The sequence below is a fragment of the Cetorhinus maximus genome, chromosome 7 (genome assembly GCF_964194155.1).
Source record: "Cetorhinus maximus chromosome 7, sCetMax3.hap1.1, whole genome shotgun sequence".
Lineage (NCBI taxonomy): Eukaryota > Metazoa > Chordata > Chondrichthyes > Lamniformes > Cetorhinidae > Cetorhinus > Cetorhinus maximus.
In genome coordinates this window covers 147,820,450-147,846,248 of record NC_135885.1, presented here as the reverse complement: position 1 = coordinate 147,846,248, position 25,799 = coordinate 147,820,450, and the positions used below count along the sequence as shown (strand labels likewise).

Here is a 25,799-nt window from a genome sequence, read left to right as displayed (position 1 = left end):
CTGAGGTGGAAGAGCAGCCATGATCTCACTGAATGCTGGATGCAGCCTTGAGGGGCTGAATGGCCTGCACCTGCTCCAATTTATGATGTTCTAATGTCAGGTTTGGGGAAGGGGAGACAGGTTATCAGAGGCAGGACAGACAGTCCATCTCATACTCTTCCTGCCAATTTGAAGGAATTTCTGACTTCCTTATGCCATTTTACAGGTTCATTATTGAAATTTATATACATGAATATTTAATAAATATTAAAAACAGATCTTAAAACAGACATTAAATATCGAGGAGTAGGATAAACTGATTTCCACTTACCTTGCAATACGTTCCTCTGTCTCATGGTAAATATTGATCCGGCCAACAAAACTGTAAGTAAAAAACATGCCAAGCATTGCCGTTACCAGTAGTTTGAGAGAGCGAAGGGAATGAGTTCCAATTCCAAGAGATTTCCGAGACTGTTGTGGAAGTACAGGAATCAGAATAATCTCCATTGCTCTACCCTCCTCGTGCTACATTTAGCGGAGATGAGATAGCTGCATCTGTCACTCCCTCTTTCTGATGGGCTCACAGAGCAACTGAAGCTGCAAAGCGGAGGTTCAAAATGTTCCCAGCCCCATACAGGCTGGTCCCACTCTATGGCCCTTTTCCTGTAGCCCTTCAATTTTTTTCCCTTCAGGTGTTTAACCAGTTCTCTCCTGAAAGCCATGGTTGAAACTATCACGTCCACACTCTCAGGCAGTGCACTCGAGATCCTAACCACTCATTGTACAAAAACGCTTTTCCTTATGGTGCTGTTGGAACTTTTGCCAATCACCTTATATCAATGATCTCTGGTTCAGATATGAACATACAAACAAATGATGCACACAGAATACACAGAAACTAGGAGGAGTAGGCCATTCGGCCCTTCGAGCCTGCTCCACCATTCAATATGATCATGGCTGATCCTCTATCTCAACGCCATATTCCTGCTCCCTCTCCATACCCCTTCATGCTCCTAATATCCAAAAATTTATCAATTTTTTTCTTGAATATATTCAGTGACCCGGCCCTCCACAGCCTCTGTTGTAGAGAATTCCACAGGTTGACCACCCTCTGAATGAAGAAATTTTCCCCCCGTCTCAGTCCTAAATGACCTGCCCTGTATCCTCAGACTGTGACCCCTGGTTCTAGACTCCCCAACCAGGGGAAACATCCTCCCTGCATCCAGTCTGTCTAGCCCTGTTAGAATTTTATACATTTCAATCAGATCCCCTCTCATTCTTCTAAACTCTAGTGAATACAAGCCCAGTCAAACCAATCCCTCCTCATACAAAAGTCCTGCCATCCTGGTATCAACCTAGTGAACCTTCACTGCACTCCCTCTATGGCAAGTATATCCTTTCTTAGGGAGACCAAAACTGTGCACAATACTCCAGGTGTGGTCTCTCCAAGGCCCTGTAAAACTGCAGAAAGACATCCCTACTTCTGAACTCAAACCCTCTTGCAATGAAGGCCAACATACCATTTGCCTTCCTAATTGCTTGCTGCATCTGCCTATTTACTTCCATTGACTGATGTACAAGGACACCCAGATCCCTTTGTACATCCACATTTCCCAAGATATCACCATTTAAATAATACTCTGCCTTTCTGTTTTCCACACCAAAGCGTATAACTTCACATTTATCCACGTTATACTGCATCTGCCATGTGTTTGCCCACTCACACAATTCGTCTAAATCACCCTGAAGCCTCCTTATGTCCCCCTCACAACCCCACCCAGTTTTGTGTCGTCAGCAAACTTGAAAATATTGCAATAGGATAAAAGCAAACAACTGCAGATGCTGGAAATCCAAAACAAAAACAAAAATACCTGGAAAAACTCAGCAGGTCTAGCAGCATCTGCGGAGAGGAACACAGTTAACATTTCGAGTCCGAATGACTCTTTAACAGAACTAAGGAAAAATAGAAAAGAGGTGAAATATAAGCTGGTTTAAGAGGGGGTGGGACAAGTAGAGCGGGATAGAGGGCCAGTGATAGGTGGAGATAACCAAAAGATGTCATAGACAAAAGGACAAAGAGGTGTTGAAGCTGGTGATATTATCTAAGGAATGTGATAATAAAGGTACAGATATCCCTAGTGGGGTTCGGGTGGGGGGAAGGGATCGAAATAGGCTAAAAGGCAAAGATAAAACAATGGATGGAAATACATTTTAAAATAATGGAAATAGGTGGGAAAAGAAAAATTTATATAAATTATTAGAAAAAAGGGGGATCGGAAAGAGGGTGGGGATGGAGGAGAGAGTCCATGATCTAAAATTGTTGAACTCAATATTCATTCGGAAGGCTGTAAAGTGCCTAGTCGGAAGATGAGGTGCTGTTCCTCCAGTTTGCGTTGAGCTTCACTGGAACAATGCAGCAGGCCAAGGACGGACATGTGAACATGAGAGCAGGGTGGAGTGTTGAAATGGCAAGCGACAGGGAGGTCTGGGTCATGCTTGCGGACAGACCGAAGGTGTTCTGCAAAGTGGTCACCCAGTCTGCGTTTGGTCTCTCCAATGTAGGGGAAACCGCATTGGGAGCAGCGAATGCAGTAGACTAAATTGAAGGAAGTGCAAGTGAAATGCTGCTTCACTTGAAAGGAGTGTTTGGGCCCTTGGACAGTGAGGAGGGGGGGGGAGTAAAGGGGCAGGTGTTGCACCTTCTGCGGTTGCATGGGAAGGTGCCGTGGGAGGAGGTTGAGGTGTAGGGGGTGATGGAGGAGTGGACCAGGGTGTCCCGGAGGGAATGATCCCTGCAGAATGCTGCAAGGGGGTTGAAGGGAAGATGTGTTTGGTGGTGGCATCATGCTGGAGTTGGCGGAAATGGCGGAGGATGATCCTTTGAATGCGAAGGCTGGTGGGGTGATAAGTGAGGACAAGGGGGACCCTATCATGGTTCTGGGAGGGAGAGGAAGGTGTGAGGGCCGATGTGCGGGAGACGGGCCGGACACGGTTGAGGGCCCTGCCAACCACCATGTGTGGAAAACCTCGGTTTAGGAAGAAGGAAGACATGTCAGAGGAACTGTTTTTGAAAGTGGCATCATCAGAACAGATGCGACGGAGGTGAAGGAACTGAGAGAATGGGATGGACTCCTTATATTGCATTTGGTTCCCTCATCCAAGTCATTTATATAAATCGTGAATAGCTGGGGCCCAAGCACTGATCCCTGCGGGTACACCACTAATCACCGCCTGCCACCCGGAAAAAGTCCCATTTATTCCCACTCTCTGTTTCCGGTCTGTCAACCAATTCTCAATCCGCGCCAGTGTATTACCCCCGATCGCATGTGCTTTAATTTTTCCCACTAGCCTCTTATGTGGGACCTAATCAAAAGCCTTCTTGAAATTCAAATACACCACGTCCACTGATTCTCCCTTATTTATTCCTCAAAAAACTCCAGTAGATTAGTTAAGCATGATTTCCCTTTCATAAACCCATGCTGACTTTGTCTGATCCCGTTAATGCTTTCCAAGTGTACTGTTACCGCGTCTTTTATAATAGACTCTAGCATTTTCCCCACTACTGATGTTAGACTAACTGGTCTGTAATTCCCTGTTTTTTCTCTCCCTCCTTGTTTAAATAGTGGGGTTACATTTTCCACCCTCCAATCTGTAGGAACTGCTCCAGAGTCTATAGAATTTTGGAAGATGACCATCGATGCATCCAATATTTCCAGGGCCACTTCCTTTAGCACTCTGGGATGTAGATTATCAGGCCCGGGGGATTTTTCAGCCTTTAACCCCATTAATTTCTCTAGCACCATTTTTTTACTAATACTGATTTTCTTCAATTCCTCCCTCTCACTAAACCCATGGTTGCCCAACATTTCTGGGAAATTATTTGTGTCCTCTTTTGTGAAGACAGAAACAAAATGGGTGTTCAATTCTTCTACCATTTGTTTGTTCTCCATTATAATTTCCCCCGCTTCTGACTGTAAGGGGCCTACGTTTGTCTTCATTAATCTTTTTCTCCTCACATATTAAGAGAGGCTTTTACAGTCAGTTTTTATGTTCCTGGCAAGTTTACTCTCACGCTCCATTTCCCCCTTCTTGATCAATCTTTTTGACCACTTTTGCTGAATTCTAAACTGCTCCCAATCCTCAGGCTTGTTGCTTTTCCTGGCAATTTTGTATGTTTCCTTTTGGATCTAATACTATCCCTAATTTCTTTCGTAAGCCATGGTTGAGCCACCTTTCCGGTTTTATTTTTGTGCCAGACAGGGATGAATAATTGTTGTAATTCATGCATACGTTCCTTAAATATTAGCCATTGCCTATCCACTGTCAACCCTTTTAATAAGGTTTCCCAATCCATCACTGCTATCCCGCGCCTCATACCCTCGTAGTTCCTTTCATTTAGATTCAGGACCCTAGCTTTGGATTCAACTTCTTCACTCTCCATCCTAATGAACAATTCTATCATTTTATGCTCACTCTTTCCCAACAAGATGGTTGATTAATCTTTCCTCATTGCACAATACCCAGACTAGGATAGCCTGATCTCTAGTTGGTTCCTCAGCGTATTGGTCTAAAAATGCCATCATGTACACACTCCAGGAAATCCTCTTCAACAGTGTTATTGCTAGTTTGGTTTGTCCAATCTATATGTAGATTAAAGTCACCCGTGATTACAGTTGTACCCTTATTGCTTGTGTCTCTAATTTCCTGCTTAATGCCTTCCCTTACCAACATTTTATGCCCCTTAGTGTTCCTTATCTCCACCCAAACAGATTCCACATCATGATTTTCCAAGCCAATTCCCTTCCTCACAATTGCATTGATTTCCTCCTTTACCAACAATGCTACCCCACCTGCTTTCCCTATTTGTCTGTCCTTCCTAAATATTGAATACCCCAGGATGTTCAGTTCCCATCCTTGGTCACTCTGCAGCCAAGTCTCCGTAACTGCAACTCTATCATAACCGTTAATATCTATTTGTGCTGTTAATTCATCTACCTTATCATGAATGCTCCATGCATTTAAGATACAATGAATGCCTTTAGACTTGTCTTTTTAGCCTTGTTAGCCACCTTAGCTTTATTTTGCACTGTGACCCCATTTGTTTCTTGCCCTTGTTTTTTGTGCCTTCCACTTTTGCTTCTCTTTTCTGTCTTTTGTTTCTATCCTCGTTTCCCCCTCTTCGGTCTCTCTGCTCGGGTTCCCGTCCCCCTGCCATTCTGGTTTAAACCCTCGCCGACCGCACTAGCGAACACTATCACCCCCCCCCCACAACAACTCCGAGGACATTGGTCGCGGTTCTGCCCAGATGCAACCAATCCTGTTTGTACTAGTCCCACCTTTCCCAGAACCGGTGCCAACATCCCAGGAATCTGAATCCCTCCCTCATACACCATTTCTTCAGCCACGTATTCATCTGATACGTCCTGTTGTTTCTACTCTCGTTAGCACGTGGCACTGGTCATAATCCTGGGATTACTGCCTTTGAGGTCCTACTTTTTAATTTACATCCTAACTCCCTATATTCAGCTTGTAGGACCTCATCCCTTTTTCTAAACCTACGTCGTTGGTACCAATATGTACTACAACCACTGGCTGTTCACCCTCCTCCTTCAGAATGCCCTGCAGCCTCTCCGAGACATCCTTGACCATGGCACCAAGGAGGCAACATACCATCCTGGAGTCTCTTTTGCAGCCACAAAAATGCCTGTCTGTTCCCCTTGCTATTGAATCCCCCTAGCACTATAGCCCTGCTGCTCTTCCTCCTCCCCTCTTGTGCAGCAGAGCCATCCATGGTGCCATGAACTTGGCTCCTGCTACTTTGCCAAGAAGTCATCTCTCACACCAGTATCCAAAACGGTATAGCTGTTAGACAGGGACGGCCACAGAGGGCTCTTGTACTACCTGCATTCCTCTACTCTGCCTGGTGGTCACCCATCCCCTTTCTACCTGTTCAGTCTTTAACATGTGGTATGACCACCTCACTGAATATGCTGTTCACGACAACTTCAGCATCGCGGATGCTCCACAGTGAATCCACCCGCAGCTCCAGCTCTGAAATGCGGTTAGCCTGTTGTTGCAGTTGGATACACTTCCTGCACACATGGTCGCCAGGAACACTGGAAGTGTCCATGGCTTCCCACATAGCGCAGGAGGAGGATGTCATGAGTGCGAGCACTTCTGCCATGACTTTCCTTTAGATTAAGCTCATTAGTTACTCCCTTTACAAAATACTAACTACGCTAGGGGCCTTATTCCACTCCAAACACCCCCACTACAGTCCAAAGTCCTCACCTTATTTTCTTTCAGTTAATGGACTGCAGCAGTTTCATTAGTAGAAATAGTAGTAGAAGTACTCACCCTACTTACCAGTCAGGTGATTTTTGAATTGTGGCGTCACTTCGAACTCCACCGCCTGAAGGTCCTGAGGGTATGCCTCTCCTCTCTAGTCTCGGCCTATGTTTTTCACACCCTTTCATGCCATTCTCACTGGCCTCTCCTCTCCGGACAGCCTAGAGTGTCCCCATAACTCTCACTCTATCCTCGCGCCGCTTTCACCCAGAGTCTCCCCAGAAATCTCACTCTGTCCTCGCGCCGCTTTCAGCCTCGAGTCTCCCCGAAACTCTCGCTCTATCCTCGCGCTGCTTTCAGCCCCAAGTCTCCCCGGAAATCTTGCTCTATCCTCGCGCCGCTTTCAGCCCCAAGTCTCCCCGGAAATCTCGCTCTATCCTCGCGCCGCTTTCAGCCCCGAGTGTCCCCATAACTCTCGCTCTATCCTCGCGCCGCTTTCAGCCTCGAGTCTCCCCGGAAATCTCGCTCTATCCTCGCGCCGCTTTCAGCCCCAAGTCTCCCCGGAAATCTCGCTCTATCCTCGCGCCGCTTTCAGCCCCAAGTCTGCCCGGAAATCTCGCTCTATCCTCGCGCCGCTTTCAGCCCCGAGTGTCCCCATAACTCTCACTCTATCCTCGCGCCGCTTTCAGCCTCGAGTCTCCCCGGAAATCTCGCTCTATCCTCGCGCCGCTTTCAGCCCCAAGTCTCCCCGGAAATCTCGCTCTATCCTCGCGCCGCTTTCAGCCTCGAGTCTCCCCGAAACTCTCACTCTGTCCTCGCGCCGCTTTCAGCCTCGAGTCTCCCCGAAACTCTCACTCTGTCCTCGCGCCGCTTTTAGCCCCGAGTCTCCCCGGAAATCTCGCTCTGTCCTCGCGCCGCTTTCAGCCCCGAGTCTCCCCGGAAATCTCGCTCTGTCCTCGCGCCGCTTTCAGCCCCAAGTCTCCCCGAAACTCTCACTCTGTCCTCGCGCCGCTTTCAGCCTCGAGTCTCCCCAAAACTCTCACTCTGTCCTCGCGCCGCATTCAGCCTCGAGTCTCCCCGGAAATCTCACTCTGTCCTCGCGCCGCTTTCAGCCCCAAGTCTCCCCGAAACTCTCACTCAGTCCTCGCGCCGCTTTCAGCCCTGAGTCTCCCCGAAACTCTCACTCTGTCCTCGCGCCGCTTTCAGCCTCGAGTCTCCCCGAAACTCTCACTCTGTCCTCGCGCCACTTTCAGCCTCGAGTGTCCCCGAAACTCTCGCTCTATCCTCGCGCCGCTTTCAGCCCCGAGTCTCCCCGAAACTCTCACTCTATCCTCACGCCGCTTTCAGCCCCGAGTCTCCCCGAAACTCTCGCTCTGTCCTCGCGCCGCTTTCAGCCCCGAGTCTCCCCGGAAATCTCACTCTATCCTCGCGCCGCTTTCAGCCCCGAGTCTCCCCGGAAATCTCGCTCTGTCCTCGCGCCGCTTTCAGCCCCGAGTCTCCCCGGAACTCTCGCTCTGTCCTCGCGCCGCTTTCAGCCCCGAGTCTCCCCGGAAATCTCGCTCTGTCCTCGCGCCGCTTTCAGCCCCGAGTCTCCCCGGAAATCTCACTCTATCCTCGCGCCGCTTTCAGCCCCGAGTCTCCCCGGAAATCTCGCTCTGTCCTCGCGCCGCTTTCAGCCCCGAGTCTCCCCGGAACTCTCGCTCTGTCCTCGCGCCGCTTTCAGCCCCGAGTCTCCCCGGAAATCTCGCTCTGTCCTCGCGCCGCTTTCAGCCCCAAGTCTCCCCGAAACTCTCACTCTGTCCTCGCGCCGCTTTCAGCCCCGAGTCTCCCCGGAAATCTCACTCTATCCTCGCGCCGCTTTAAGCCCCAAGTCTCCCCGGAAATCTCACTCTATCCTCGCGCCGCTTTCAGCCCCGAGTCTCCCCGAAACTCTCACTCTATCCTCGCGCCGCTTTCAGCCCCGAGTCTCCCCGGAAATCTCACTCTATCCTCGCGCCGCTTTCAGCCCCAGGTCTCCCCGGAAATCTCGCTCTGTCCTCGCGCTGCATTCAGCCCCAATCCAGCTCCCGATCTTTTTAAATCTGCCCTCAGAATCTCAATTCCCACTCTTTTTAGACCTTACCAGGGCTCCCATCCCCACTCTGGTGTCGGGCCTGGTTCCCCTCAGTCTTTAAAATTGCTGCTCCTCTCACGCTGCCTCCCAGTCCCGCTCTGGTGTAGGAGTTGCAGTAGGCCATTTGGCCCCCCGAACATGCGCCGCAGGTTGATAAGATCATGGCTGATCTGATTGTGGCCTCAACTCCACATTTCGCTTACCCCCAATAACCTTTGACTTCTTTGTTGGTCAAGAATCTATCTCAGCCTTAAAAATATTCATTGCCCCCACCTCCACTGCTCTCTAGCGAAATGAGTTCCACAGACTCACAACCCTCTAAAAGAAAAATTTCTTCTCATCTCCATCTTAAATTGGAGACCTGTTATTTTTAAACTGTGTCCCCTAATTCTCGTCTCCCCCAAAGGGGAAACATCCTTTCAGCATCCACCATGTCAAGTCCCCTCAGGATCTTATATGTTTCAATAAGACCGCCTCTCAATCTAAGCTCCAATGGATACATGCCCTGACTGTCCAACCCTTCCTCATAAGATAACCCCCACCTCCCCCACAGATATCAGTCGAGTGAATCTTCTTTGAACTGCCTTGAACGCATTTGTACCCTTTCTTAAATAAGGAAAGCAAAACTCTACACAGAACTCTACACAGTTCTCCAGATGTGGTCTAAGCAACACCTTGTACAACTGTAGCAAAATATCACTACTTTTATATTCCATTCCCCTTGCAATAAACAATAAATGACCCAGTTTCTCCCTGCCTACACTATCTAGACCCTCATGATTTTGAGCACCACCAAATGTCCCTTCAAACTTCTCTTCTCTAAAGAGAACAGCCCCAGTTTCTTCAATCTATCCATGTAACAGCAGTCCTTAATCTCTGGAACCATTCTTGTAAATCTTTGATGCACCCTCTCTAAAGCCTTCACGTCCTTCCTAAAGTGTCATCCCGAGAGCTAGGCATGGGGACAGTGGCGTAATGGCAATGTTACTAGAGCAGTAATCCAGAGGGAACACGGGTTCAAATCCTCATTAATAAATCTGGAATTATGAGCCAGTTTCAGTAATGGTGACCGACAAATTATCGGATTGTCGTAAACTGTTAATTCTGTTTCTCTCTACACAGTGCTGCCAGCCCCAGGGCCCAGGAGAGGGAGGTGCAGATGGTGCTAACCACCGGGGCCCGGGCTCTCAGGGGGCCCAGGTTCATTGACCATCTTGAATGACTCTTGAATGACAGGCTACTCGGCCAATGTCCAAAGGAGCCAATTAGGTATGTGGTCCACCCTGATTGACAGGTGACCTGGCCAATGATTGCTGTTGTTCTGAACAGCAGCAATCATTGGCCCAGTAGTACGCACCTCGTCTCGCTCCTCGTGACTAGACTTGTTGGAGTTGGAGTCCTTGGTTGTCGTGTGCTGCCATCTGTTTGGTGATTGATTTGGACTTAGTTTGGAGTCATGTGTTGCAGCCTGTAGGAGATGAGTTCTAAGTGCCTGGCTCGCTGTGCCTCTGCATTTTAATTTACTTTCCTGGCCCCTTCAGCGGCCGTTCGAAAACCTCAAGGGTTCACAGAAAGGCCAACATTGGGAGTTGTAGAAGGAACACTTCCTAAGGTATCGAGCAGCATCAGGTTTGCATGCCAAAGAGCATAAGCACCAGGTTAGTTCATTCCTCTCTGCCGTAGGGCCTGTCACTGACCATATCCTCTTGAGACGGGGGTAGAAGAGACCTCCACAGACCTCAAAACTATCCTAAAAGCGTTCGACATGTATTTCAGTTTGAAATGAAACCTCCAGATATCAGTGTGTAATCAAGTGAACGCTATTTAATCTGAAATCCCCAAGACCAGGGGAATCCGTTGAGTTTTTTACCGACCCATATCATCTAGCCAGTCCTTGTGGGTATGGCACATTGAAAAATGAACGTATTTGTGACCGCATCATCGCTGGAGTCTGTGACAAAAGCCTGTCAGATTTCCTACAGATGAAAGATCAATCAAGCAGTTCAGTGCGCTAGGCAGGCTGAACCCAGAAAGCGAAATCAGGCTATAGTCCATCGCGACATCAAGGCTTTAAATAGCTCCGTCAGCTAGATAGGCCCAAGGGCGGCAGCCCCACCTACTCAAAAGCCTGCCAAAACAGGCAAAAGGGTGGGGAACCCTACAGCAGCCATCTTGAGGTGCTTACACAGTGGCACAACGAAGCAGTACAGGGAGTAGGATTGTTCAACAGGAGACGTCACTCTCCATCACAGAGACACCATCCAATAGGCCCCAGGCAAGGTTTGGGATTGTGGGTCTCTCAGTTCTTTTTAAAGCTAGGCCAGAGGACGTGGGCACAGAAGGCACTGCAGTGACGGGGGCCATTCACAAGAGACCTAGGTCCAGAAGGAGGTTATGAGAAAGAAGCTATTGCACCACTGAATGATCTTATGGAAGTTGAAGTCTTAGAAATTGATATGCTATTTTAATCTGCTGCTGAAGCACGAGGTCCGCTTTTTTTTTTTGAGGAGTCAGCTGTGTTTACTGTGGAAGAACAGGATTTAATTGTCTAAGTGAACCCATCAATGAGATGCATTGTATATCACTGGTTAACCATAAGAGTTGTCCAGAGAGCACAAAATTCTTGATTCCATAGATGCCAGAGCATTAATAGAGCTTCCTAGCTGGGGTGAAAGTACATCGAGGCCCACATTTCAATCTCATTAGAAAATCTTCTTCCACTGAAGATGGCCTGCAGCACAGAAGCCAAAGCCAGGTCTTCAAAGTTTTAACAGCTTCAGAGTCCTGTACAAGGATTTCAGCTACGTTTCATTCTGGCAATTCATTCCATTGCTTAAAATAGCGTTGACTTTTCTCCTTATGCTAACAGTCTTCCCATTGCCTACAATAGAGCAGCCTCGTGGCAATGTTACCACTGTCTACAGGAAATATAAGTAGTTTCCTCAGTGTTGTCAGGAAATCATATCTTAATTTCCTGCAATGTTAGAGAAATTGTCGTTCTTTTTCTCATTGTCCAGATTCATTCGAATCTCAGATATTGAATACCTTTATTGTCCTCAATACAGGCATGAATGATACAGCTGTGGAATTGAAAATACCTCATCTTCTCAGGCTTGTCTCCAGTGTGTTAAGAGGAAGCAAAAGGTTCCTGAGCAAATGCTAGTCTATCCTCTTCCTGCTGAAGAGAGTGTAAGTGTCAATGTCCTTCAGTCTTCTCTCTTGGATCAGTCTTACTTCAAAAAGGTTCCACAGTCTTTACGGTTCAGCTGTTGTGGAGATCACACCCCACTCACCAGCAGCCATGGAAAGCTGCTATTCGACTCCGCTAATGCCATCTCCTCCAGGGAGCAGATGAGTGCCCGCACGTATCCTCAACATCTTCCCAGAAAGCCGATAACAGAGATTGAATCCTTCATAACAGTGACTTCAGTGGGGGGGGGGGAGGGAAGGGTGAAAAAATAGGAGTAGGAGTTGGACAGAGCACGAAACAGTAAAGGTTACAGAAGTTCAGGAAAGTAATGTAAATAGTTTAACATTGTTATAAAGAAGTTGACGTTAAACTGGGGGGAGGTATCGTTTATTGGGTCAATAGTTATGGTAATGAGTTAGTGATGTGTATCATGATGCAACAGTGACATCAGAGTCCATGTGCTAGAGACTCTGTAGGGTAGATGGAATATTTGGTACTCAAGACAGACCTTGTAGCCTATCATGTATATAAAGTTAATGAAGTCATTTGGAAGTAACCAGCCTCAGTCAGACCAGAGTTACTCATGAGTAGAGGGAAACTTTTCCTATAAAGATTAGGCCACGAGACAACCCACAAAACACTAGGCATACCTAAAAATGTGGCGCTAACCTTGTAACGCTACAACATAGGCCTTGCAATGCATGCCAAACAGTGAAAGTAGCAAGTGATGGACAGAGCAAAGCGATTCCATAGATCTGCAGTCTTGTCACATTCAGTTGTCAATGGTAGTGGATAATTAAACAACTAACTGGAGGCTCCTGCACAAATATCCCCATCCTCAATGACGGGGAAGCCCAGCACGTTCAGTGTAGAAGTGTTACAGACGGGAGGCGGTTTAATTTAAACAGCACTAATTTCTCCTCTCACCACCCGTCTGTAAACAGAAAGGTATTTTGATTTGTTTCCATCTTTATAAGTGGTGGTGTATTTCCCAATCCCCTCAGTTTTGGTGCAATCCAATTTTCTATTAATAATCCCAGAGCAAACTCGAGGTAGGATGAACTTAAAGGGTTGGTTTATTTGCACAGGCTCAAAACCCGTGAAAGGAGGGTCGCAACATTGCTTTCACACTCAGATGGTAAAGAAAGGGAATAGAGAAAAGAAAGATTTACAGTGCAAAGGCCACAGAGAAAATAAATATTGTTTCACATGGGTTCCAGAGTCCTACAGGGCCAGTTCATCTCAAATGGCCTATCGCATCGTGCTGACCTCTATGAAGGAAAAAAAATCATTGGACTTTAATTCTGGATCTGGTCAACAGGCCAAAACCTAATGCTGTATAATTCACTTTTCCTGTGGTGTTCTCTTTACACGATAGGCATACAGAAATGGGTGTACATGTCCATAGATCCCTGAAAGCAGCAGTATACTTAGATAAGGTTGTTAAGAAGGCATATGGGATACTTGCCTTTATTAGCCGAGGCATAGAATATAAGAGCAGGGAGGTTCTGTTGTTGCTGTATAAAATGGTAGTTCGGCCACAGCTGGAGTACTGTGTGCAGTTCTGGTCACCATACTATAGGAAGGATGTGATTGCACTGGAGAGGGTGCAGAGGAGATTTACAAAGATTGTTTCAGCTATGAAGAGACAGTGGATAGGCTAGGGTTGTTTTCCTTAGAGCAGAGAAGACTGAGGGGGGACCTGATAGAGGTATCCAAAATTATGAGGGGCAGAGATAGGATAGATAGGAAGAAACTTTTCCCCTTAGTGGAGGTGTCAGTAACCAGGGGGTTAAGGTAAGGGGCAGGAGGTTTAGAAGGTATTTGAGGAAAAATGTTTTCCCCAGAGGGTGGTTGGAATCTGGAACACACTGCCTGAGTGGGGGTAGAGGCAGGAACCCTCACAACATTTAAGAAGTATCTGGATGAGCACTTGAAACGCCATTGCTTACAGGGCTACGGGCCAAGTGCTGGAAAATGGGATCAGAATAGATAGGTGTTTGATGGCCAGCACGGACACGATGGGCCGAAGGGCCTGTTCCTGTGCTGTATAACTCTGACTAAATGAATCAGTCTCGTAGGTGATGGTACAGAATTTCCTGCAGAATCAGTGCTGGTGTTCAACCTGAGCAGAGTTCCTTTTCTGTGAGGCTGCCACTTAAATGGTAAACAGCAGACTGAGCTTTTCCGTTCAGCAAGGCAATATTACTTGTTCCACAAGCTAGAGACCCATGTCACATGACTCCCACCTCTCCACCATCTTTGACAAAGGATGTTTATCCAGTGTTTGGAGATTGGCTTTGTGTTCCAAGCTGATAATGCCTTAGCCGTTTTGGGTTAAAAGGAAAGTTTGAGGGGTCATTGCCTTAGTAGACGTTCCATCTCCACTAGCCAGCCTTGGTTATCAAATACAAAAGGTCGTTGAAGTAGCTCCCTTTGAAGTTGGACTGTGCAGTCCCCAGGTGATTGTTTGTAGTTCCTCAGAGATAACAAGGTGTACGATTTCCAAAACTGCAAAATGGCTCTTTTTGCTCTGGGTTCACGACAGACATTTTAGATTTCAGCCATTTTAAGGGCCTTTGTTCAGCTTTTAAAAATTTTATAAATAGCAATGAGGATATCCCTATATATTTTATAAAAATATACAATGTGAGGTCTTAGCCCCTCACAAAAAGACAAGACTAAAGAATTTGCAGCCAAGTGGATGATCCATCCCATCCTCCTCCTGAGGTCTCCTAACATCATAAGTATCATGAGTTCAGAGGTTATAGTTTAAGGGGCACCACTTCATATCAAGAATGGCTGACCAGGAATCTCTCCCACTCTTACTGCCTGCCATAGGCATGTTGGAAGGATTTGCAGATTGACAAATCAACCTGTTTGGCTGTGTTATGAACACAGTAGGACTCAAGCCTGGAGCTTCTGGCTCTGAGGCAGGGACACTACCACTCCCAAATTCAATTCACTCCACATGGTATCAAGAAACAGCTGAAAGCGCTGGATACAGCAACGGCTATGGGCCACAACAGTAGTACTAATGATCTGGGCTTCAAATCTAGCTGCATCGCTAGGCAAGCTGTTCCATTACAGCTACAATACTGGCATCTCCCTGACAATGTGGAAAATTCCCCAGGTAGGCCTATCCAGACCAAGTCGCACAAATCCAATCTGGCGAATCCCCACCCCATCAGTTTACTCTCAATCAGAAGCAAAGTCATTGACAGAGCTATCAAACGGCACTTAGTAACCAATAATCTGCCCACCCATGCTCAGTGCGGGTTGTGCCAGAACTCTTCAGGTCCAGACCTCATTATAGCCTTGGTCCAAACATAGACAGAAGAGTTGAATTCCAGAGATAAGCAGAGGGTGGCTGCCATTGATGTCAAGGCAGCAATTGACCAAGTGCAGTATCAAAAATCCCTAGCAACACTGAAGTCAATGGGAATCGGGAGGAACCCTCCACTGCTTGGAATCAGACCTAGCACAAATGAAGGTAGTTGTGATTGTTGGAGGCCAATCATCTCAGCCCCAAGGCATTGCTGCTGGGGTTCTTCAGGGTAGTGTCCTAGGCCCAAGCAACGTAAGCTGCTTCATCAATGACCTTCCCCCCAACATAAGATCAGAAGTGGTGATGTTAGCTGATGACTGAAGAGTGTTCAGTACCATTTGTGACTCCTTAAATACTGAAGCAGTCCATGTCCACATGAAGCAAAACCTGGAAAACATTCAGGCTTAGGCTGTGGCAATTTACATTTGTGTCACACCAAGTGCCAGGCAATCTACAACAAGAGAGAATCTAACCATCTACCCTTAACAATCAATGGCATTACCTTTGCTGAATCCCCCACCGTCAACATTCTGGGGGTCACCATTGACCAAAAACCTAACTGCATCAGCCATATGAATACTGTGGCTATAGGGGCAGGTCAGATGCTGGGAATTCTACAGTGAGTAACTCATCTCCTGACTCTCCAAAGCCTGTCCACCATCTACAAGGTACAAGTCAGGATTGTGGTGGAACACTTTCTACCTGCTTAGATGACTGCAACAATACTCAAGAAGTCAACACCATTAAGAACAAAGCAGCCCATTTGATCGGCACCCCATCCACGACCTTAAACATTGACTCCTTCCACCACAGATGCACAGGGGCAGAAATGTGTACTACCCATAAGATGCCCTGCAGCAACTCACCAAGTCTCTCTCAATCGTGCTTTCCAAACCCATGACCCCTACCACCAAGGAGGAGAAGGGCACCAGACACACGGGAACACCACTGCCTTTTCAGGTTTTCCTCCAAGCCACACCCCATCCCGACTTGGAACTATACTGCCATTCCTTCATTGGCACTGGGTCAAGATCCTGAAACTCCCTTCCTAACAGAGCTGTGGGCGTACATGCACCCAATGGACAACAGCAGTTCAAGAGGGTGGCTCATCACCACCTTCTCAACGGCAATAAGGGATGGGCAACAAATACTGACCTGTCCAGCAGCACTCATCCCATCAAAGAATAAAACACTCTCGCTGAAGCCAAAACAGCATTTTATAAAGATTCATCATAACGTCTTTGCTTTTGTACTCCGTATATAAAGTCTAGGATTCCATATACTTTTTAAATCACTTTCTCAACCTGCACAGATACCCCCAGGCTTCTCTCTTCCCGCACCCCTTTAGAATTGTACCCTTCAGTTCATATTGTACCTCCTCATTCTTCCTACCAAAATATATCACTTCACATTTCTCTGCAGAGAAATCTCATCTGCCACATGTGCATCCATTCCACCAGCCTGTCTATGTCCTCTTGAAATCTATCATTATGCACCTCACAGTTGACAATATTTCCAAGTTTGGTGTCATCTACTAACTTTGAAATGATGTCCTGTACACCGCAATCTAGTTCATTCATACAAATCAGGAAAAGCAGTGGTTCTGATACTTACCTCTGTATTTTCCACCACCTACACCTACCTTCCTCCATATATCTCTCTGCCTCTCCAACTCATTTTCCTTCTTTAAGACAGTCCTTAATACCTACCTCTTTGGCCATCTGATATCATGTCATCTTATGTGGCTCAAGATCATATTTTGTTTCAAGATGTTCCTGTGAAATGCTTTGGGATGTTTCAATAAGTAAAAGGTAAGGTATATTATATGTTGTTGCCATTGTTCAGTCCAAAAACCAAGTTTTCACCACTACTCCGTGTTTCCTCTCATTCAGCCAACATCATATCCATGCTGCCACTATCTCTTTTATTCCATGGACTTCAACTTTGCTGCCAAGCCTATAATCTGACACTTTATTAAATGCATTTTGGAAGTCCATATACACCACATCAACTGAATTACCCTCATCAACACTCTGTTACCTCACAAAAATCTCCAAGTCAGTTAAATAGTTGTGTTAATAGTTAGTTAGTAGTAAGTTAGTTACGATTTCCTAGAACTTGACTACAAATGTATTTAAATTGCTTCCTGTAAAAAAAGATTATTAAAAAAGTTGGGGAGTGGGATTAGATTGGGTGCGGTATTAAAGTGTACAGGGAGTGAGCAGGAAGAGAGGGATTAGACCAGGTGGGTTATTCGAGGATACATGGAGCAGAAGAGCAGGATTAGACTGGTGGGACATTAAAGGGTATGGGGAATGACAAGGAGAGTGGGACTACATTGGGTGGGATATAAAAGGGTACGGGGATGGGGGGCATAGGGAGTGGGGTGAGAATGGGATTGGACTTGTCAGAATATAATAAAATGTCTTATAAAAACGATGAGGTACAACAGAGTTCGAGAAAGTAGCAGATACTCCACTGTAGTCAGTAAATGTTGCAGTGTGTGAACTAGAGATCAATAAGCAGGATCAAAGTTTATTCCTTAAGCAAATGAGAACATAAACTCCAGGTTGTCAGGTTAATATCACAAACACCATCAAGTAACCCAACAACAGGATATAAAAGTTACCGTGAGTCTGAATAAGAACTGACACTCCCCAAACCTTAATAAAAGCAAAACAAACTACTGCGGATGCTGGAAATCCAAAACAAAAACAGAATTACCTGGAAAAACTCAGCAGGTCTGGCAGCATCATCTTGCCTGCAATTCTGCACTGAAATTTGATATCCATGCTGAGACTCACTTGTAAAGATCAGGCTGTGGCTGTTCACACTCAATTGTAGCATTCAAGGCGTCCAGTTCTGCCTCAGTTCGCAAAGTTTTTGTATCTTGAACAGCTTGGTAAGTCTGAAGGAAGAAAAGTGGGACTGGAAACATCTGCTCTCTGACATCTAAACCTACCCAAGGGAAAAATCCTACCCAGCACTTGACTCAACCATGTCACTGCACAGTGTATTATTCAGTCATGACTAGCACACCAGTTGCCCAATTTAGGGGGAAAAAAAGTCAGTGAAACATGACATTAAAATGTTACCTTTATATCAAATGGTTTGAATGATGCATGATGAGAACACAAACTGAGAATTCTTTGTACAAAATATTACCAGTTACACAAGCTGGTTAGCATGTTAAACAGCGATTGTGGTTACCTGAGTTAACAATTCTAATCTGAAACTTTAAAAGACCACATCAAAAAAATGTTAAAAACAGATAATGCTGGAAATATTCAACAGGTCAGGTAGCATGTGTGGAAGGAGAAACAGGAATTAATTTAACAGATTCTGACCTTTCATTCCAATTCATGAATTCCAGACCTGCTGAGTTTCTCAGCATTTTCTGTTTTTAGTTCAGATTTACAATGCCTGTGGTATTTTGTTTTCAGAAAAGCCCAGTTTTAGCCCAAAATCAGATTTTCTGCTCTTAAACCAGAATGTAAAGTATTCCAAGCACCTAAATGGGACAGGACACTGCCAAAGCTGTGCATCAGTGATGTTAAAAGCACTGCTGTAGCCATAGTCTGAAATCTACCAGTCGCCTTATTTAGTGCTCAGAAAATTGACAAAGACAAATACTTCAGTTGAAAAAACCGTTTACATTTTATCATTTTACATTGAAGCTAACGAGTATACAGAGTTAAAAAGGGAAGCTTACGTCTGATATCAAGGGTTCAATACTGCAGAAAGCCTAGAGGAGCATAGAAAATGCAGGGGTGAAATCAAAAAGGATATTGGGAAAGTAAAGAGAGGGCATGAAAAATATGTTTTATAAATACACAGAGAGAATAACTGACAAATGGGAAGAGCCAGTGAGACACCAAAGAGATAACTTGCATGTGGAAATGGAAAATGAGGACATGGCTCTTAAAACATAGTGAGAGAGGAAATATTCAAGTGTTGAGCACCTTTTTAAGTAGATAAATCACTTTTCCCCTTAGTGGAGGTGTCAATAACCAGGGGGCATGGATTTAAGGTAAGGAACAGGAGGTTTGGAAGGGATTTGAGGAAAAATGTTTTCACCCAGAGGGATCCAGAAGTATCTGGATGAGCACTTGAAACACCATAGCATACAGGGCTATGGGCCAAGCGCTAGAAAAAGAGACTAGACTAATAGGTGCTTGATGGCCAGCATGGACACGATGGGCTGAAGGGCCTGTTTCTGTGCTGTTTAACTCTATGACTATGACTTTCCTTTATTGACAGAGGCCCCTTTCAGTGCTGTAAATGTTTTATGTTTTGGTTCAAAAAAGTACAGAGGTTTCAGTCAAGTGTTAGTGGCTCATTCAAAATATTCTGAAATTAATATCAGTATCAGGCTTGGAATAAGTTAACAGTATACATTTTACATGCACCTTCTCCCTGCTCAAGCAATGAACAAAATAGTAAAGATTGCGACCGAACTGAAAGCAGGGAAACTGAGTCGTCGCCGACGATGACGACAACGACAACAACAACACATATTTCTATAGCTTCTTAAAAGTAGCAAGGCTTCCTAAGGCACTTCACAGAAGTCTTATAGAGCAAAGTTTGACACCGAGCCACACAAGCAGATATTAGAGCCAATGACCAAAAACTTGGTCAAAAAGGGTAGTTTTTAAGGAGTTCCAAGAGGGAGAGAGAGAAGTAGAAATTCGGAAAGAAATTCTTGAGCTTGGTACTCAGGCAGCTGAAGACATGACTGCCAACAGCGCACCAATAAAATCGGTGATGCTCATAGAGGGGAGAGGATCTCCGAGAGTCATGAGGCTGAGGGAGAGTAGAAGAGATAGGGATTTGAAAACAAGTATGAAAATGTTTTAAAATCAAGGTGGTGCTTAACCAGAATGTAGACCAGTGGGCACAGGGGTGATGGGTGGTAAATGATACTTGGTGCAAGTTAGGAATCCAGCAAATTTTGGATGGCCTCAAGTTTATGGAGGGCCAGGAATGCATTGCATCGCAATAGGAAAATATAAGAAAGGCATGGGTCAGAGTTTCAGCAACAGGAAAGTTGAGGCAGGGGCAGAATAAGGCAATATTATGGAGGTATCATTTAGATGGATTTAGTAATGGTGCAGATAAGTGGTTGGAAGCTCAATTTGGAGTCAAATGTCCTCGGTCTAACCATCTTCATCTCATAAATCAATGACTTTCCCGCCAACCTAAAATCAGAAATGGGAATGTTCGCTGATGATTGCACAACATTCAGCACCATTCGCAACTCCTCAGACACTGAAGCAGTCCTTGTCCATGCAGCAAGACCTGGACAATATCCAGGCTTGGACTGATAAGTGTCACGTGAATGTTACTTACCAAGCAATGATCATCTCCAACAAGAGAGAATCTAACCAACTCCCCTTGACATCCAATGCCATTACCATGACTGAATCCCCCACTATCAACATCCTGAGGGTTACCAATGAACACAAACTGAACTGGACTAGCCATATAAATACTGTGGCTACAAGAGCAGGTCAGAGGCTGGGAATTCTGAAGTGAGTAACTCACCCCCTGACTCTTCAAAGTCTGTCAATGGTTTAAAGCACAAGTCAAGAGTGTGATAGAATACTCTTCAGTTACCTGGATGTGCGCAACTCTAACAGCACTGAAGAAGCTCAACACCATCCAGGACAAAACAGTCCGTGTGACTGGCACTCCCTCCACACCGACACACAGTGACAGCAGTGTGTACTATCTACAAGATACAATGCAGCAACTCACCAAGGCCCTTAGATAGCACCTTCCAAACCCACGACCTTTGCCGCCTAGAAGGACAAGGGCAGCAGACACATGGGAACACCACCACCTGCAAGTTCCCCTCCAAGCCACACATCATTCTGACATGGAACTATATTGTCATTCCTTCATTGTCACTGGGTCAAAATCCTGGAACTTCTTTCCTAACAGCACTGTGGGTGTACCTACACCACATGCACTGCAGCGGTTCAAGAAGGTGGGTCACCACCACCTTCTCAAGGGCAATTAGGGATGGGCAATAAGTGCTAACCTAGCCAGCAACACCCACATCCCCTGAACGAATAGTCGCCACGGAGTGGGATGGGTAGGTGGCTGGGGAATGCAGTTTGTAACAGGGATCAAAGATATGAGCTTTGGTGTTCCCAATATTTAACTGAGAAAATATCTGCTCATCCAATACTATATGTCAGACAAGCAGTGTGACAAGAGACTGTGAAGAGGTTGAGAGAGGTGGTGGTGAGTTAGAGCTGAGAGTCATCAGCATAAACGTGGAAACTAATGTTGTGTTTTCAGATTATGTCACTGAGGGACAGCATGTAGATATAAAATAAGAGGACGTCAAGGGTAGATCTTTGGAGGATACCAGAGATGATGGTACAGGAGCAGAAAGAGAATCAGGTCACTCTGGCTTTGATTAGATAGATCAGAATGGCGAGTGCAGTCCCACCCAGCTGGATGCTGGAAAGGCACTGGGGTGGGGGAGGGAATGGTGGTTGACTGTGTCAAAAGCTGCAGACAGGCTGCAAAGACAAGGAGAGATAATTTACCTTTGTCACAGTCACATAGGATGGCATTTGAGACTTTGCGAAGAGCCATTTCAGTAATTTGGCAAGGGTGGAAAACTGATTCGAGGGCTTCAGACACATGGGGGTGTTTTCCCAGGCTATGAGAGGTGACAGAGATTTTTGGGGAGCAGGAATACGACATGACAAAACATCGGGCTAGTTGTCAATGTGGTCCCGCTCTGGAAGCTTTTCCCAGGTGTGGTTTGTGTGCTCAGGTTAGTGTTAGTGGCAGGAAGCCAATTAAAGGGAATCAAGGAAGCAAGTCATGGCCATTTTCTAAGGCTACGGAATTTTCCCGGTGATACAGGGACCCCGTGTTTACAGCTCATCTACTCACAGGAAGCAACAGCAGAGCGGGAGGTTCGAAGGGCATGACTTTCATCTGCAGTGTTCACTTTACAAAACAAAATTAGCAATCCTCAGCACATCTGCAGGCACATGCTTGCAATTGATAGCTTGTCACCTGCCGACAGATCACCTGATAGTGCTGGCCATGAGGAATTGGCTGCTGGTCCCATCAGAAGTATCCGATCCTCACCTCCTCCATTCGCCTCAGCAGCACACAGCACTCTGTGGCTCTGCCAGCCGCCCTTTATTTCAGGTGCTCTGATTGGCCCTCCTGCATCCTCAGGCTGCCCACAGTCAGCAAACTAGCCTCCTGCAGGAAGGTCGCACCCAACACCCAACCACGTGCATGTCCAGGTTCCAGAGCCAAAAACCAGCTCAACATTGGTCTCACGGCTCAAACTAGGAAATTCACCCCATGGTTCTGAGAAAGATGGCCATGGATTTTGGAGGAGACAAACATTCAAAGATTGAGAGGAAATAGAGAGGAGACGGGTTAGTAGTTTGCAAGGATGCAGGAGTGAAAGGTTAGAATTTTTAGGAGAGGTACGCTGATGGCAGATGTGAAGGATCAGATCCTGAGGAGACAAAACCGTTAAGAACATCAGTGAGCGTGGGAGTAAAAAAGGGAAGTTGTGTGGTCAGCAATTTAGTGGGAATAGGGCTGAGGGAGCAGGAATGGATCTCATGGACATGACAGCAGAGAGATTTGCGAGAAAAACTAGAAAAAGATGTGAGTTCAGGACTAGGTTTGGGGGGATTTTTAGATGGAGTTTGGCCTGGTGGGCTCATGCAAGGAGGAAAGTTGCAGAGGCAGCTGATCGAATGGTCTTAATCTTAGTGACAAAGAAAACCATGAGCTGCTCTCACTTGTTAATGGTGAAGGTGGAAGAGACCGGAATTTAAGGTGGTTAGCAGTTAACAAAAGTAGTCAGGGATTATTTTGCAATCCAGGATGATCTGGAATAGTCAGCAGTTTTGACAGACTAGGATAGGATGTGATAGCGCTTTATGCAGTCCTGCCAGATCTAAGCTAAAGTGAAAGGCTAAATCAATTGTCCACCCTATCCTTTCATGTCTACACCCTTGTACGTAAGGGAGCAGAGATGAGGGCTGTACCACGGGTACAGCCAGTGTTAGAGAGAGTGATGTTTTAATGGGGTCTATGGCATCGAAGCTGGAGGTGAGGGTGTGGTTCATCAGATCAGTAACAGCAGAAATGTCACAGTGAAAGGAGGATCAAAGGTTAGACAATTGGAATTCTGAAGTGCAGTTCTAAGTGTATTTTGGGAGACACAGAAGAAAGTGAGGTTGGGAGGAGAATATGGGTGGAGCATGACACAAGGAAGAAGTGGCCAGAGATGGCCTTGCCTGTGATTGATACGATGGGAGTGGTGAGGTCTGCTTTTGATTGCTGCTTGTGTGTGTTAATGGCAAGTGTGGACAGGATTAGGCTCAGCTGTGAAGCTTCCAACACATCATCTGGAACAGTAGGAGATTTAGCGAACAGCAGTGTTTTTCTGAGCATTACTCTGAACGGATGGGACACGAGGGAGGTGCAACAAGCAGCCAAGTGAATTATATTGAAAGAGTGGATTTGAAATGTTGAAATAAAAGACACCTGTCTGAGGCTGGCACCTGTAATAGGAATGTGGCAGCTCAGTCTCTTACCTTTGTACTTGATTCGCCATCCAGGCTGGCTGTTGTGACAAAACATGTTCCATCGTCACTGCTCGAAGACAAGAAGACCATGTCACAGGGAAACGTTTCATTCTCCTTAGTCATCACAATGTCTCCAACCTGCAGGAATATCACAACCATTAGCTAAAGGAAAGCCTGCACTGCCCATTCTAACCAAACCCACTGCACCAACACATATCATTTACTCACCCGCAATTTTCTGCTCTGCTTTTGAACTACTTTGCCATCCTGGATGACATGAACAGGACATTTATTCACTGCATTATCTGCTTTATGCCGAAGCCAATCCTCATAGCCCTGTGGACAGACATTGACCAGCATATGTTATAGAGAAAACCTCACTGAATGCGTCAATCGCCCACTGCCCTGTGTAAAGCCCAGGATATGAACTTTGATTTTAAATTGACAAAATTAGAATATATTCAGGGCAAGTCAGCAACAAACTTCAATCTCTGCTCTGGTTCTTGATTAACAGTTTCTATTTCTGTTGTACCGTTATCTATTCTTAGGGATTTTCAAAATGTACTTGATTTTCGTGCCTTTGCCTTCTAAGCAGTTACCAGCAAAGACATTGATGCAGACAATATAAATGGGGTCATTCTGCACAGAGCGAGTACTTTGATGACCAAACACTTTCTTGTAATGAAGGAAAACTGGTTAAAAGCCCACAGGTAAAAATGGGAATAATTCCAAAACAGAAAGTCACATATTGAAACGAGGGAAATGCAAGTAGTGGTGCAGGGCAGTGAGGCACTGTAAGGTACTGTGTGAAGTGGTAAAGGGCAATCAAGGAGCAGCAAGGTGCAATGTGTTATGGTGATGCACAGAGACACCTGACTCACCCGCATCACCCTGCCCCAATCTCCCGGTTTAGACTAGATTCCAGGAGCTAGCTAGTTTTCTCAAACCTCCCTCTCCAATGTTCCTGGAAGCTCTTTTCTCATGCGTCAACATACTGGGAGCTGCTGCTGTGCCCGGAGAACCTGTCGCAACACAGTCAGGTCCCAAGTCCAATCCCTATGTGGATCAGTGCCCCTGATCAAATATGGTGTGATTTCCACAACACAACTATTCCTATTATCTCAAACTCATCAGGAGCAACACCATTCAAAGGCTACTAGTGTCAAAATAAAAGGAATTAACAATGAAAATAAAACATTCAAAAACCCTGAACACTCTCTCTGGAAACACAGGAAAGCAGAAAGCAGAAAAAGTATCTGCAATACAAAAAGCTAATAATCTCAATCATAGGAACAGGAGGAGCATTCAGCCCCTTGAGCCTATCCCACCATTCAGTTAGATCAGCCTTAATAGCCTTACCTACTAGTCACAGTATTAAAAGCTTTCATTGACCATAGTGTCCATAGCTTTTTGGGAGAGAGTTCAATATTTCAACTTCCCTTTGTGGGAAAAAATGCTTCCTTCTTTTTCATTTCAGATAGCTGTCCCTTCTCACAAACTGTCCCGTGTGACCTGCCTCTATGGAAAAGGGGAAATTAAAGGAGGGGAGGAGAGAATTTGAAGAAAGGTACACAGTTTTGTCCCGTGTCTTACCTGTTTGATTGCAGTCACAGTGATTACAAAGAAAAGAGGAAGTCCACTGGTTATTGGACTAGTCGGTGTATCAATGATCAACTGAAAATAAAAAGAATGTGTTAATCCACTGTCAAAGCAGCTCAATTTTAAGCTATTTGATCACTAATATAAGTGTGGGAAATAAGTAAAACTGCCTGATAATTGAATGTTCTACGCAATTTGTTTTATATTTATTCATGGGATGGGCAAGGCCAGCATTTATTGCCCATGCCTAACCGCCCTTGGGAAGGTGGTGATTAGCCCTATTCATGAACCACTACAGTCTATGTGGTGTAGGCACACAAAGTGCTAATCGGAAGGGTGTTCTAGGATTTTGACCCAGCTACAATGAAGGAACAGCAAAATAGTTCCAATTCAGGAAGGTGTGCAACTTGGAAGGGAAATTTCAGGTGGTGATGTTTCCTTGCACCTGCTGCCTTGTTCTTCTGGGTGGTAGAGGTCATGGGTTTGGAAGGTGCTGTCGAAGAAGCCTCGGTGAGTTGATGCAGTGGATCCTGTGCACGTGGTGGATGGTGTGAATATCAAAAGATGGTGGAAAAGTGACAATCAAGCAAGCTGCTTGATCTGGGATGGTGCCGAGCTTCTTGAGTGTTGGAGCTGCATCCATCCCACCAAGTGAGGAGTATTCCATCACACTCCTGACTTGTGCCTTATAGAAGGTGGAAAGGCTCTGGGGAGTTA

At 45.7% G+C, this 25,799-nt stretch overlaps 1 protein-coding gene across 1 annotated transcript in view; it reads right to left on the bottom strand.

Moving 5' to 3' along the window:
• The window catches only part of atp11a (ATPase phospholipid transporting 11A), a 236,397-nt gene that overhangs the window by 153,281 nt on the left and 57,317 nt on the right, over positions 1 to 25,799 (bottom strand). Inside the window, exons 4-8 of the mRNA XM_078546099.1 lie at positions 25,077 to 25,157; positions 23,712 to 23,819; positions 23,493 to 23,621; positions 17,703 to 17,806; positions 311 to 361 (exon numbers count right to left, since the gene is read on the bottom strand). Of these exons, the coding sequence (XP_078402225.1) occupies positions 311 to 361; positions 17,703 to 17,806; positions 23,493 to 23,621; positions 23,712 to 23,819; positions 25,077 to 25,157 (473 nt within the window). The remainder of the gene's footprint in view (positions 1 to 310; positions 362 to 17,702; positions 17,807 to 23,492; positions 23,622 to 23,711; positions 23,820 to 25,076; positions 25,158 to 25,799) is intronic.